Raw genomic sequence first — 15,331 nt, 5'->3', positions numbered from 1 at the left:
AGCTGTGACAAATTCATCAATGCTGTCTTAATGATTACTAGTGACAATGATGTCATCCACATAGACAAGCACATATAGCAATACACCTCTAGTTTTTCGAACAAACAAAGAGCCATCTGACTTTGCTAACACAAATCGAGAAATAAGTAAGAAGTCTCTAAGTTTGGAAAACCAAGCTCATGGTGCATGTTTAAGGCCATACACTACCTTTTTTAATCGACATACCAAATTCTAACTACCATGCTGCTGCTCAAAGCCAGGGGGTTGAACCATGTAGATTTCTTCAGTTAAGTCACCGTTAAGGAAGGCATTATTGATGTCAATTTGTCGTAATTGCCAGCCAAACTTCACTGCTAAAGCCAAAATAACACGAATTATGGCTGGTTTTACAACTGGGCTGAAGGTTTCATGAAATTTGATTCTAGCTTCTTAGAGATAGCCTTTGACCACCAAATGACCATTATATCGACCAATGGACCCATCCGAACGACGCTTAAGCTTGAATATCCGCTTGCACCCCATAGCTCTCTTATTGGCAGGTAGAGGAACCAAATCCCAAGTACTGTTTTTCATCAAAGCATCATATTCTTGTTGGGTAGCTGGAGTCCATTCCTTAGAAGACAAGGCCTCATCAATTGTGATAGGTTCAGTAGTATGCAGCTCAGCTAAAAAAAATTGGGGTTTGAAAATGCCATTTTTGGCTCTAGTTTGCATTGGATGCACATTAACAAGAGTAGTAGACACTTTCTCAAAATTTTGAGTATTGCTAGGAGCTAAATGAGAGTTAGAACATGCTTTAGCTTGAGGGGAAAGTGGTAGAGAAGAAGAGGCAGAATGACTACAGCTATCTGCATCAGTTGAAATAGAAACACCAGTAGATCCAATCTATAAAGTAGGAGAATTACAAGAAACAGACTGAGTAGAGTTAACCAGGCTTGGAGGTCGATCTGAAGACACCATTACTGGGACGTGAGAATGTTGATACAAAAACTGAGGTCGAATCCCATGGAGAACAAAACCACTGTTTGAGCTGGCAGATCTATTAAAAGGAAAACATGTTTCATCAAAAATAACATGTCGAGAAATAAACATCTTACCATTATCATCAAGGCACTTGTACACTTTGTGAACAGGACTATAACCAAGAAAGACACATGGCTTGGAACGAAACTGCAACTTATGAGAGTTGAATGGCCTGAGATAAGAATAACATCGACAATTAAAAACTTTGAGGTGCATGTAAGTAGGCACAGACTTGTACAACAGCTCATATGGAGACTTTCCATTAAGAACATGTGTTGGGAGCCTGTTAATGAGGTGGTCTATAGTGATAAAAGCATGAGCCAATAGATACATAGGAACATTCACTTGAGCCAATAATGTCATGCCAACATCAACTATATGTCTATGTTTTCTTTCGACCAAGCTATTCTGCTCCGAGGTATGCGGGCAAGAAAAGCGATGATGTATTCCCAATTGAAAAAGCGCTTGAGGAAAAGACCGAAACTCGCCTCCCAGTCAGTTTGAAGCACTTTTACCTTACAGCCAAACTGAACTTCAATAAACTTTTGAAGATGTAAAAACTTTGCAAGAGCCTTAGACTTATGTTTAATAAGATAAAACCAAGTCAATCTGGAGTAAGCATCAATAAATGAAATATAGTAAGAATGTCCTTCAGAAGATACATAGGCTGGCCCCCAAAGATCAGCAACAATAAGCTCAAAAGGAGATACACAGTAGAAAATGGGGGAAAATGGAGCCTATGAAATTTTTCAAGCTGACAAGCTGAACAAACTGAACAAACTGAACAAACTGAACTCAACTGAGAATTGTTTGCAACTACATTACATTTTCGAAGCACTGTAGCAACAGCTTTATTACAAGGGTGGCCAAGTCTTCTATACCATAAATCAAAAACAATACTACTGGAAGCAGGAGGCGCCAAGTTAGTAACATGAGCAGTGGCTGGAAAAGAAACAACAGCTCTGGATTTTTGGAAAGTTGACAAATCAAATCTGTACAGACCATTATGAATGTGACCCACCAATAAGATGCTCCCTGTATTAATATCCTTCACAAAGCAATGAATAGGATGAAACTCAAAATAGACCTGATTATCTTTTGCAAATTGAGCAATAGATAGCAGATTTTTGCAAATTCAAGGAACATGCAAGATATTTTTCAAATGAAATATTCTACTAGCAGTTTAAAGAAGACCTGAGCCAACATGAGCTATAGGTACAGGTACCCCATTCCCCATGTAAAACTTGTGGTTACCTGTATACGGTGTTGCACCCTGCAAGTTATCCAAATCATTAGTAACATGATCGGATGCTCCTGAATCGGGATACCATACTGTCGGATTCAAAGGATTTGAAGAACATGGTCCTTGGTTGGAACCCGCAATAGAATCAGTGGTAGCATTCTTATGAGAGCAGTAGTGAGGTCCTACATAAGAAGAAGTTGAAGGTCCCTGAAACTGATGACAATGAGCCTACATAGGATGTTCAGAAACATCCTCAAAATTTTCATCAAAGTAATAATAGCATTTCTGGGCAGTATGACCAACTCGTCTACACAGTTGACATTGAGGTTTAGTATGACTAAACTTCCTTCCTCAACCTCTGCTTCGAGAAAATCTTCCATTTCCTCTGTAAGATGGTCGAGATCCCTTATCACTTTTACTGATGGTGTCATCAGTGCTACCACATTGCTGAACAAAATTAGCCTGAAAAGACACGTTCAAAACTAACTCTTGTTGTCGAGCTTCACAATCATTAAGCATTTCTGTAAGAAGATCAAGAGGAACCCTCATTGTAGAAGCCACAATCCTAATCGGCTCAAACTCCACAGGCAGACCAACAAGATAATACTAATCTGCTCTTGTTCAGAAACATCATTTCCTGCAGCTGTCAGAGTATCACACAAACTTTTAATCTTTGCCAAGTATTCTTTCACAGTTAATTGGCCCTTTTTCTGAGAATACAAAGAGTGTCGCAAGGTAGAGACTGTCAAAGTGGATTTTGAAGCAAAATGACGAACAACAGTATTCCAAACATCAAAACTAGATCGAGCATCAGTGAGATGAACCAAGATCTCATCACAAATGGTAGACAGCAGCTAAGAGGCTAACAGCTTATCTTGCTATTTATGAAACAAGAATTCAGGATTGGGAACAAGATTACCATCCGTATCAACAACTGATTATGGAGGAACACTAACAGTACCAAGAACAAACTCATGTAGGCCATATCCTTCAAGAATCAACAGAACTTGTTGCTTCCACAAAAGAAAATTATGCTACCAAGTTTCACAATATCATGCTTAGGAAACTGCTGAATCCTCCTTAAAGAAGCATTGCCAGGACCGAGTGAAGAACCACTTGCATGAGCAACAGTATTAAACAACTGACGATTCTCATCTTCATTACCAGAAATAGCTTCAGTTGCCATGAGAAAAAAGGAAAAAAATTATGGCTCAGATACCATAATGAGAAACATTAACACAATCCAAGAAGAAGAGAAGAAGATTGATTCAATTATATCTTTAGCTGAATAACCAGCTACTATTTTTATACAGATTTGAACAAGCTAACTAATGTCAGTAACCGCTAACAACTAACTAACTGCTAACAGCTAACCATTACTTAACTATTAACTACCAGTAACCATAACTATTTTTTTAATCCTTAATAATATTCAACCAATATGCATGTGTCAAATGATATTTGAGTATCGCATAAATATTTTCATTCTCTTTGAAGGGCTATTTGGAAAACTAATCCATAATTTTAAAGAATCTTTTACGTGTTTTCTTACAAAATTCATGAATAATATCATTATACAGTTCTCAAGTATGAATAGGTTTGAAGTCCGAACTAATCATTGCATTTAATATACATTTACAATAGATAAGAAGAGATAAAAATCATATAATTTAATCAAAATTAAATCTAAACCAATAAATTCTATAAAAAAATAACATATATATATTCACATAGAAAGCACAACAATTAAACTCGAGAAGGATTTATAAATTCATAGAGATGCAAATAGAGAATTATATAAATTGAACTTCTTAATAAAAATCGAATCAATTTAAAAAAAATTAGACTTACTTAGGTAATTGTGGATGAGAAGCAGAGACTATAAGCATTCTTTGCAGTGAAGAGAAAGTGATCATCTCCAAGCAAATCTCTAGCAACCACTCACAATTTTTTTAACCAAACAATTAAATTTCAATACTTGGAGCCCAACAAAATTTTGACGTAAACTAATGACCTATCACTCTTGAATGAAATTGTACTGATAACATATTATAAAATAATAATAATGCAAAGAACACAATAATAGTAGAGGAAAATAAGAGAGATTTTTATTACATTTCTCTTCTTAACTATCATCATTACAAGTAGTATACTCATATATATAGGAGATTAGACTCCTTATTTTTAATACATAAATAGAAAATGGTTACAAAAGATGAAAGATGAAAAGTTAAGAAATATGAAAGGTGAAAAATTGATTATAATTAAGATTTACTTAATAGGATTAATAGCAGGAAAACATTAATTAACAAACTACAATATTTTTAATCGAAGGAAAAAAAAACGAAACTTAAAAGCCCCGGTGTAGTTTATTTAATCGTATCTTTCCACGGCACTTTTCTTTATCCATTTATAAGACTTGCTCACAAGGAAAAAAATAACCACAAAAACTCCAACACATAAAAAACGTGCCTTCGGGCATTGTTTTTTCCTTCCCAGGAAATGTATTGTAGTATCTCAAGAAGATAAAAGAAAAAAAAAAGGAATTTTTCACCAAAGAAAAAAAAAAGAAATAGATGGCAATGAGTCAGCCGCTACAAAGATAAACATTGTGGTGGTCCCAGAAATTCCCTCACTAGTGGTCTTTACCACCCTGTCTTGTCAGCGATTAAAACAAATGAAATAAAATCAATTCAAATCTTATCCTTTTCCCTTACTTACCAACAATTCCACCCAACCGCGTCGATCCATCGCATCTCCTTATTTCTTAAAATGCAATTTAACTTATTTAGACAATCAATACTCGGACTTGTCTACTGTTACTTTCCCTTCCTCACATGGCTTCCCTTTCTCAGTTTCTTCTCTTTTTCTCTTTCCTTTTCTGCCTGAAAAACACGTTTCCCGTTCTGGGTTTTCAATCAAATTTTGCTTTGTTTCCTGTTGCAAAAGATGCAGCAACTCTTCAGTATGTTGCAAGGATCTCTCATGGCGCTCCTTTGGGATCCACTGACCTTGTGGTTGATCTTGGCGGTTCGTTTCTTTGGATGGATTGCAATTCCGGACACGTGTCTTCATCATACAGGTTGATCTCAAGCTGCTCGGTCAACTGCTCTAGAGCAAAGTTCCATGATCTTGGAAGCACGAGTTGTCTATTAAACACCAACTGTTATGTGTCCCCTTACAATGGCGTAACAGGATCGACTTCAATGGGGGAACTAGTGGAGGATGTCATAGCCGTTGATTCTGTTGACCCTTCAGATGTAGGCCAAAGCACAACCGTGGATCACTTTCTGTTTGCTTGTGCATCGACGTTTCATTTACAAGGCTTAGCAAGTGGGGCCAAGGGAATGATGGGTTTAGGGAAAGCTTCGATTTCGTTGCCATCACAACTGAGTTCTTCAATTGGACACCCTCAGAAGTTTAGTGTTTGTTTATCATCGTCAACCGGTGTCCTATTAACCGGCAGTGGAGACACCGTTTTCGGCACCAAAATAGCAAGGTCACTAGCATACACACCCCTCATCACCAAACAAAATGACTACTTCATTAATGTTCAATCCATCAAGATCAATGGAAGGAGATTAGCAGTCCATGAACAAGGCAAATTAGAAGCAAAATTAAGCACAGTTGTGCCTTACACCACAATGGTAAGCTCGGTTTATGCAATATTTTCTAAAGCTTATGTTGAGGCTGCCACTAAGATGAATATGACTAGAGTGGAAAGTGTGGCTCCATTCGGACTCTGCTTTAGTTCTAAAGGGCCATTGGTGCCTGAAATTGATCTAGTTTTGCAAAGTGAGATGGTGAAGTGGAGAATTCAAGGTAGGAATTCAATGGTGAAAGTGAGCGAAGAGAGCATGTGCTTGGGGTTTTTGGATGGAGGGTTGGAGCAAAGTAGCCCAATTGTACTAGGAGGGCTTCAAATGGAGGATAACCTTTTGGAGTTTGATATTGGGAGTTCCATGTTAGGATTTAGCTCTTCTTTGTTGTTGAAGGAAACAACGTGTTCTTCATCCTTACAGGATTCCACGCTGAAGCAATTTTTCTGATTTATCTTTATCCTTTTTCTTTTTTTCTCCCTTTTCTTTTCTGTTTGTGTAAAGGCAAGTTTGATGGATGCAATTTGTAAAGCATCATTACTAGTAATATGAGGAGAGGCACTATAGCTTTGAATTTTAAAGATTTTGTTCAAATATGTCTAATAGATTCGATTTACTTGAGTCTGGCTTGACAACTGCAAAAACATGGATACATTTGTAGGTAAAATACAAGCTCAAAATAGTATTTTAGTTGAAGGCCTGGAGTCGCATGAATAAAATCTTTCAGATTTTTTTTTTCTTTTGGTCTAAAAAATCTCAATGTTTATAAATCACTTTAAAACTTCAAATTAGTTAAAAATTAAATCAAATTAAATCAAATTGATTTTCAAAAGAAAAGAAAAAACTTATCCATGTTGTAAAATAAAGAGAGATAGAGAGAATAAAGAACAAAAAAAAATATGAAAGCAATAGAGAATGTAATTTATTGATTAAAATGGTGATTACAATGCTTTATCGAGCCTCTATTTATAGGCATAAGAAGTATAGAAGAAATAGATATCTAATTCTAATAATTATTAGAATTTAAGGTATATTAAAATTTATCTTGATCATGATGGACATCTACTTAATAAGATATTCATAACACTTCCCTTTAAATGTCTATTGGTAGATAATGTGCCTTATTAAAACATTATTAGGAAAAAACTTGTGGGATAAAAACCTAATGAAGGAAAAAGAGTACACAATCTATAATACGCAATGGGACAAAACCTCGGTTAAGGGAAAAAGAGTACAAAGCGTATTTACTCCGCCTCATGAAAACATCACATACTTTCTCATATTCTACGTATTCAATATTGAATACTAGTTTTTCAAATGACTATTTGAATATATTGCTAAACATTTATATCACCATTCTTTTGAAAATCATAAGTGAGAGAAATTTTTGGGGAAATATATTTTGATCCTTCAGGAGTTTTAATAATAATCATAACAAACTTTAATCGATCATGATCCTTTTATAAAAACACAAATATGTATTTTGGATCATTTTATAATCCACATTCAACTACTCAAATTTGCCACATATGTTCAAATTATTTCAATTCATATAAATGAACAATTCTCGAGAATTTCAATATGCTTCTAGCATCCTAAATTCTTCAAGGATTTTAATATAAACTTTACTATATAGTGATTTATAAAAGGTTGTAACAATAACCATTAGACGCAAGTTAAATCTTTTATGAATTGTCAATTTAATAATATATCTAAAGGTTATTACATCCACCACAAAAGAATATTATATCTTTTCATAATCAATGCCATGACTTAATGAAAAGCTTCTTATTTTTATTCCGCTTTTGCAAAACTACTTCAGTTGCACCTTCACTGGCTTTATACCTTTAGATATTTGGATTACTGGTCCAAAAACTTCACGAATTTAATTGTACTTGAGTTGCTTATTTCTATTTTGATCAATTTATTCCATATTTATATTTCTCAATAGATTTATTCAAAATCCTCCTTTTATTTCATTATTTCAATAATAATATTGCATGCAAAATCATTGTCAACCATTTTTATTAATCGGTTCCACATTTTCTCGAATTGACATAACTTATCGAGATCTCTTATTTTCATTATTTTAAAATTCAGTTTTAGGTACCTGAATCTCTTCTGAAGTTTTACTTATTAGCTATGTCTTGGGTCTCTTCTAGAGCACCCGCCTCCACTATATGACCATCTTGAAGAATTTTCATATTTTGAACTAATCAATCTATTATTTGGAGCACCCGCCTCCACTATATGACCATCTAGAAGAATTTTCATATTTGGAACCGATCAATCTATTATTTTATTCCAACTGATTGTCCTATTGAGACTTTGATTCAAATAAAAATATTAGATGATATATAACACTTGGTTATTCTTATTAAGTTTGTAAATACATCTAACAGTTAACTTGTAATGAGTTATCCCTATTGAATTTCCGGTTCAAATTACTCTCCCCCTAACTTGTTACAAGTTATTATTTCTCTCCCCTTAATGTCGAGAAAACTATCGAATCAAAATTGTAATCACAAATCATGTCATAATTGAAGCTTGCATACATTCAAAACATCTCATAATCACTACACCAAAACAGGCTTTTAGCGGCACTTTTAGCGGCGTTTGAACAAAAAACGCCGGTAAAAATCGAGCATTAGCGGCGCTTTATGAAAACCGCCACTAAAGATCAAGCATTAGCGGCGTTTTTCGGAAAAACGCTTCAAAAAACCAAAGCCCAATGGCGTCATTTTGTTACCTTTCGGGGCTTTAGCGGCGTTTTCAAAAAAGCGCCGCTAATGCTCGGGGTTTTAACGGCGTTTTTGAGAAAGCGCCACTAATGCTGGGGCCTTTAGCGGTGTTTTTGGAAAAGCGCCGCTAATGCTGGGGTCTTTAGTGGCGTTTTTAAAAAAGCGCCGCTAAAAACATTTTTATCTTAATTGGTTTATTTATATTAATTAAATAAAATTCAATTTATTTCTAATTGAATATTTAAAATCTTCAGAAAAAAATAATAACATGTAGAAATAATTTGAAATAAAATAAATGGAAAAATTAAAATACTATTATTTAAAATAATTTTAAAGTTTTTGGGTACATGATTATTGATTGTTTTTAATTTATATATTAAAAATTTCTTATATAATCGTAAAAGAGATAGTATTATTTTTAAAATATTGAATTAATTATCACTATAATTTAGGATTTTTGGTTTAGGGTATATGATTTATTTAAGATTTAAGGCTGGTTTAGGAGTTACTATTTTAAGGTTTAGAGAGTATGGATTTAGGGATTATGGATTAGGGATTACGGTTTAAAGGTTGGGATTTAAGGTTTATGGGTTATGGTTTAGGGGTTTAAGGGTTAGACATTAGGGGTTAATAGTTATGGATTTAAGGTTTAGGGATTTAGGGGTCGGGTTAGGGTTTTTGGTGTAGATTAATTATTTTTTAATTTATATTTTAAATATGTTCTTATATAATTGTAAAAGAGATAATAATAAATTTGTTTAGGGTTTTTAGTTTAGGGTATATGATTAATTTAAGATTTAAGACCGGTTTAGGAGTTCATATTTTAAGGTTTAGGGAGTATGGATATAGGGATTATGGATTAGGGATTATGGTTTAAGGGTTGAGATTTAAGGTTTAGGGGTTAGGGGTTTAAGGGTTCGAATGTTAGGGGTTAAGAGTTGGGGATTTAGGGTTTAGGGATTCAAGGGTCAAGTTAGGGTTTTGGGTTTAGATTAATTATTTTTTTAATTTATATTTTAAATATGTTCTTATATAATTGTAAAAGAGATAATAATAAATTAAATATATTGAAATTATGAGTATAGTTTAAATTATTTAAGAGATATATAATAGATAGACTTTATATGTATTGAATGGTTAATTTAGGGTTTAAGGTTAAGGTTTACTTGATTGGTTAAATGGTAAAATTTTATACAATTAATTAATACTTTTATATTTAAAAACAATTAATCTAAACCATTTGATATATTTAAATATTAGTTTAAATAGAATTAATAAATAAGTTAAAAAAGTAATAGATTCATATGGATATTTAGGTATAATTATTTATTTTGGAGAGGACCAAATTATAAGAAATAAAATTAAAATACAAAAATAGTTAAATGAGAAAATTTTATACAATTAATTAATACTTTTATATTTTAAAAAATTAATCTAAACCATTTGATATATTTAAATATTAGTTTAAATAGAATTAATAAATAAGTCAAAAAAGTAATAGATTCATATGGATATTTAGGTATAATTATTTATTTTGGAGAGGACCAAATTATAAGAAATAAAATTAAAATACAAAAATAAAATGATTTTTGTTCAAAATAAAATGAGTTTTTACGGCGTTTCTATAAAAAAACGCCGCAAAAATTATTTAACTTTATAAAATCGAGCCATTTTACCCCAATTTTCCCCCCTAAAATCCCTAATCTTCAGACTTTTCTTCACTCCCGTTTTCTTCAAACTTTTCATATCTCGCTTCCTTCTCATTATCTCTCTCTCTCTTTCGGTCTCATTTCAATATTTCCCCTCATTCTTTTTCGTGAGAGGGAGAAACCCAAAGATTTTGTCTGCCGTTTCTTTTTTTTTTTGGTGATATTGAAATCCTCTGAATCACATAAAAAAAGAAACCGGGGCAATCTATTAGATCCATACCATTAACATATAAAGAGATGGAGAATAGAGGAGTAGAGAGCGCCCACGCCCACGACGACGGCAACGGAAATGGGCAGGCAGTGTCGTATACTTATTGTGTGAGAGAAACGACGGCGGACGCTACTCCGCTCCCTGTTCCTAAGAAGCTCACTGCTCAAGACATCCTTTCAACTCAATCTCAGTCTACATCTCTTGGTTCTGTTTGGAATAAGGTAATGCCTTATTTATTTTTTTAAATTTTCATTTTCTATGCTCATGTTTGTGATCTGATCTAGGGTTTTATTAATGGGTATTTTAGATTTTCGTACATTTTAATGATTTCGTTTAATGTTTTTCTGGTCATTGTTCACCATAGGCTGGAACTTGGGAGGTCAAAGAGTTAGGAAGACAATACCTTTCGTTGAAGGTCTGAGGCCAACTTCCCCTCAACAATACGTATGTTTAAAAGCTTGAGATGTACTGAAAAACTCAGTTTTATTTTCCAGGAATTGCTTAAATCTGTGGGTTCATTGGATTTATCTTGTGGCAAGGCTGAAATTTCTGATGTAACCAAATGTGTTGGCGATGTGAGTTATTTTTCTTACTTCTATTTGCGTTTTTGTCTTATAATGTTATTTGACTCCATTGATGTAAGCTTAACTAAACTATAGCTATGGCTGTATACATAGATATTAACATTATTTTATGGTGGATTTTTCTTGTTTGAGCAGGCTTTTTTGGTGACTATACGAAACAAGAAGCGTGTTGGTTATACGTATGAGTTGACATTAAAAATCAAGGGTAAGTGGGTCTAAATATGGTGTTATGCTTTTGCTTTCTAAGCTTATTTATCACTTTGTTGATCAAATTGGGATCTAGATGGAAATCAGGGGAGTGGCATCTACGGGAGGAGAAGAAGACGGTTAAGGGCCATATTGATATCCCAAAATTTTTATTTGGTGAGCTCGATGATTTGCAGGTATGCTTGAATTGAGAGATAACTATTTGGTTTAGAAGAGATAGAGGATAAACTTGTTGAATAGATCTTGGTATACCTAAATGCAAACATGTTATGATGCATGGGCCTATGTTATAAATTCTATGACATGTTATGATGGATAGGCCTTTGGTATAAATTCAATGATTGCCAGTGCTAGGATAGTGTTTACTGTACAATATGTCTCTTACATGAAATTGCCAAGTGGCAAATATATGGCATAAACTAATGAACCAAAGAATTGGTGTTGCTGTGGTTGTTTTATTGTAGAAAAGGAGGTTGGAACAAAATAGTGAAAAGCATAATGGTGGGAATTAATGAGAGAAATTGAAACAATAAACCAATAGAGTATACTATTGAATTTGAAAAAAAAATTGACCAAAAATTAATTCTAACTGATAGAATTTACTGTTTTAGGTACACTTAAAATATTAATTCTAAGTGATAGAAAATGCTTGTCAAGCATTGGACAATGGGGACAACAGTGGGAACCTTAACATGACCATTTTTCAGCAGGTAAGCAAGTAGATATTAGCTGAAAGATTATCTATTTCTTTTTCCACTTTGTAATTATTACGATATTAGTTTGACTAAAAGCATTTTCATAAGCTCTATGTACTATCTAATTTATTATGTTCTATGCTTATAGTTTTGTTAATATTAATACATAAATGTAGAAACAATTTTGCAAGTACGTGTTATTAATTTATTATTTTAAATTCTAAAACTAAATTCATTGTGTTTTTTTTTGCTTTTATTAATTTATTATTTTAAATTCTAAAACTAAACCACTTAGCATTTGCAAGATAATGATTTTTTTTTTCTTTTAGTTTAATTGATTTTATTATATTTATCTTTTGTCCTCGTGGACAACTTTTGGTACTATATTCTTTAGCAACATTGTCAAAGCGGTTGATTGAATTTGAGAATACTAACGCTGGAGCCTTAACGGTTTGTATCTCTTTACTTGTGCATGGTAATGCAGAACTACTTTGTTCCAGGAAACTGATAATGGAATAAGATTGAAAATTAGTAACCATGAAATGAAGAACCATAACTGATGTTTACAATAGTTTGGGACCTTTTTCACTTTTGATGTTGATGTGACTTCCTATCTGCATTTGGTACTAAGTAGAGCATGCTGGCATAATCTGTTCTATATGGATTGCAGCATCTTATGGGAGAAAAGCTATGTTGTTGTCGTAATTGTAACACGTGTCATTGCTATTATTATTTTTGTATGGTAGAATTTGATTAGTGAATCTTTGCTGTTATTACTCTTATTGATTATGTCCATTCTAAGGAGTATCTAAATAATTTTATGAAAAATTTGATGCCAATTTTTTATCATTACAACAAGTGTTATGTTGAATTTGTTGTATTCTGCATGTAGTTAACTTTTCCTCTGTTGCATTTATTTTCTAAATATTGATTTCAATTCTTGAAAATACCTCCATTGTTTTAAACTTATGACCAGATGGAGGAGTTTACGGAAAAGGAGAGGGAGCTTCGAACTAGTTCACTAACTAGAAAACAACCAAATACTGGGTCAAAAGAAACCAGATTAGATGAAGTGCTATGGAGGCACAAGGAGAGAAAACCTTTTGCCTATGGACTTTGTAATGAATGTTATGAAGAGGTGAACACCCATGTACCTACTAGGCTTTCCTATCTTCTTTTTCCCACTACAAGTGTACCACTGGAAATTATTCTATCATTGAAGCTCAAGTTCATGTTGTTACTGGTTGGTGCAGTTCATGAAGGTTTCAGGAGGGCTTGATGGAGGATCAGATCCACCTGCATTCCAACGTCCTGAGAAAGAGAGACTGGCAAAATTATCTATTGAGGAAAATGCTAAAGTATGTTCTGTAATCATACTTTCTAAAGGTTTAAGGACAGTGACAGGTTGAAAATCCTAATTGTAATCACTTGATATATTTTACTTTGCGAGAGTCATGTGGGCACTCAAGTTATTCTCTCACAATATACTTCTCTCCCTTCCTAATGTGATAGCTGATCTCTTAATTGTGTTATTAATTTATTATTTTAAATTCTAAAACTAAATTCATTAATTTTTATATTTAGTTTTAAAGTTAAAATTTTCATAGAAAATTTAATTTAAATAATATTTTTTTATTTATCCTTAAAAGTATATTTAAAGTTCAAATTTAAAAATAAAACATAATATAATATTTATCATAAAAATAAATGTTATTTGATTAAAATAATTTTTTAAATGTTATGTTTTTAGTGGCGTTTTTGCGAGAAGCATCGCTAAAGGTCTCGAGCTATAGCGGCGTTTGTGGGAAAAGCCCCGCTAAAGGTCTCGAGCTATAGCGACTTTTGTGGAAAAAGTGCCACTAAAGGTCTTGATCTATAGCGGCGTTTGTGCAAAAGTGCCGCTAAAGGTCCTGATCTATAGCGGCGTTTGTGGAAAATGCGCCGATAAAGGTTCTGATCTATAGTGACGTTGGTGGGAAAAGCGCCGCTAAAGGTCATGATCTATAGCAGCGTTTATTTCAGCGTTGACAACAGCGGTATTTTTTACGCGCTTTCAAAAACGCTGCAAATACTTTTAGCGGCGCTTAAAGGCATAAAAAAGGCTGCTAAAAACCTGTTTTGGTGTAGTGAATATAAAAAAACTTGTAATTAATATATATATTCCCAAGTTTCTTTGAGGATTCACTCATCTTTGTGCTTCGTGGTGGAGCAATTGAAACATATACGCACGTACAAAAATTCAAGGATGAGAAATATTTAGCTCTTAATCAAAAACCAATTGTAATAGGGATTCTTATAACTTATTGGCTTGATGCTTACAACACGTAAATCAACATAATCTCATGTTGAAATATGAAATTTAGTTATCATAAGTAATGGTTTAGACATTAATCAAAGGTGTCCAATCAATAATTTCTCTAAACCATTATGAGCAAACTTTTACAAAAGTTTTTCAAACTCAATCAATAAAAGATTAAGATATAAACTCGTCAGTATTAGCAAGATGAATTGTCTTAATTGCATGATCTGAAATTAATTATTTAAACAATCAATCTTGCAAACGACAGGATACAAATTGATAACACATATGTGGTTATTTTGCAGATGCATTTACCAAAATTATATAATATCAAAACCATCCACATGGTGGATGAATGAGCCCAGATTCATTTTAGAAATGCAAGACATTAAATCTCAACTTTAGCTAGTGAGTTTCTAATAATCAATTTTCATTGAGAACAAGCAACATATAAGAATTCTTTTAAATTAAAGAATCTTCTAGTTCTTTAATGAATATCCATATGAATTCTTAATTAATTTTCGCATCATATATGATCCAGGATGGTCTAACTGGTCACGCCAAGTAGTAAATGCATTTGTATCAGTAAACTTCTGGTTTACTTTAACATGTGTTTCAATTGTACTAAATTGTAACAAAGTAGTAATTTTACTATCATTCCTTTTACTTTGTATCCACATATAAGTGTTATTGTGACATTTACTATTGGAAATGAAATGTCTAAATCAATGTGAATATTATAATGTCATTAAGTTAACAAAATAAATATAATTTCCAAACAATTATATGCAATATTCGCTTTAGGGAATATGCCAAAATCTTCAAATATCTAAAAACAGTTTTTGCAACTTCAGGTGCATCCAACCATAACGAGCTTTAGATAGAATTATCATATTTTATTGCTCATAAATAGATCTTTCACAGTCAAATATTTTGCTTCCAACCCCTTAATGGGATGATGACAAAAGAATATCACAAAGATAATCACAATCAATTCAATTTAATAACAAGAGTAATCAA

General features: G+C 32.9%; 3 protein-coding genes across 3 annotated transcripts; 2 read left to right on the top strand and 1 right to left on the bottom strand.

Annotated features, from left to right (window-relative positions):
* Nucleotides 1-1,201: 1,201 nt before the first annotated feature.
* LOC105767590 (uncharacterized) lies at nt 1,202-3,810 on the bottom strand. The gene is made up of 2 exons (XM_012587164.2): nt 2,278-3,810; nt 1,202-2,071 (listed from the first exon to the last, which is right to left on the bottom strand). Exons 1-2 carry the CDS (start codon nt 2,323-2,325, stop codon nt 1,628-1,630), a joined length of 492 nt encoding a protein of 163 aa, XP_012442618.1. The 5' UTR covers nt 2,326-3,810; the 3' UTR covers nt 1,202-1,627.
* Nucleotides 3,811-5,012: 1,202 nt separating this feature from the next.
* LOC105766073 (probable aspartic proteinase GIP2) lies at nt 5,013-6,446 on the top strand. Its single transcript, XM_012585385.2, has one exon. The coding sequence runs from the start codon at nt 5,104-5,106 to the stop codon at nt 6,313-6,315; it is 1,212 nt and encodes a 403-aa protein (XP_012440839.1). The 5' UTR covers nt 5,013-5,103; the 3' UTR covers nt 6,316-6,446.
* Nucleotides 6,447-10,323: 3,877 nt separating this feature from the next.
* LOC105766072 (uncharacterized) lies at nt 10,324-13,514 on the top strand. The gene is made up of 7 exons (XM_012585379.2): nt 10,324-10,747; nt 10,891-10,941; nt 11,021-11,101; nt 11,246-11,315; nt 11,405-11,493; nt 12,989-13,150; nt 13,266-13,514. The coding sequence occupies exons 1-7, from the start codon at nt 10,553-10,555 to the stop codon at nt 13,419-13,421; spliced, it is 804 nt and encodes a 267-aa protein (XP_012440833.1). The 5' UTR covers nt 10,324-10,552; the 3' UTR covers nt 13,422-13,514.
* The last annotated feature ends 1,817 nt before the right edge of the window (nt 13,515-15,331 follow it).

The sequence above is a fragment of the Gossypium raimondii genome, chromosome 5 (assembly GCF_025698545.1).
Source record: "Gossypium raimondii isolate GPD5lz chromosome 5, ASM2569854v1, whole genome shotgun sequence".
Taxonomy (NCBI): Eukaryota; Viridiplantae; Streptophyta; class Magnoliopsida; order Malvales; family Malvaceae; genus Gossypium; species Gossypium raimondii.
Note: the sequence above shows the minus strand (reverse complement) of the source record. Positions and strands in the feature narration are given on the sequence as shown.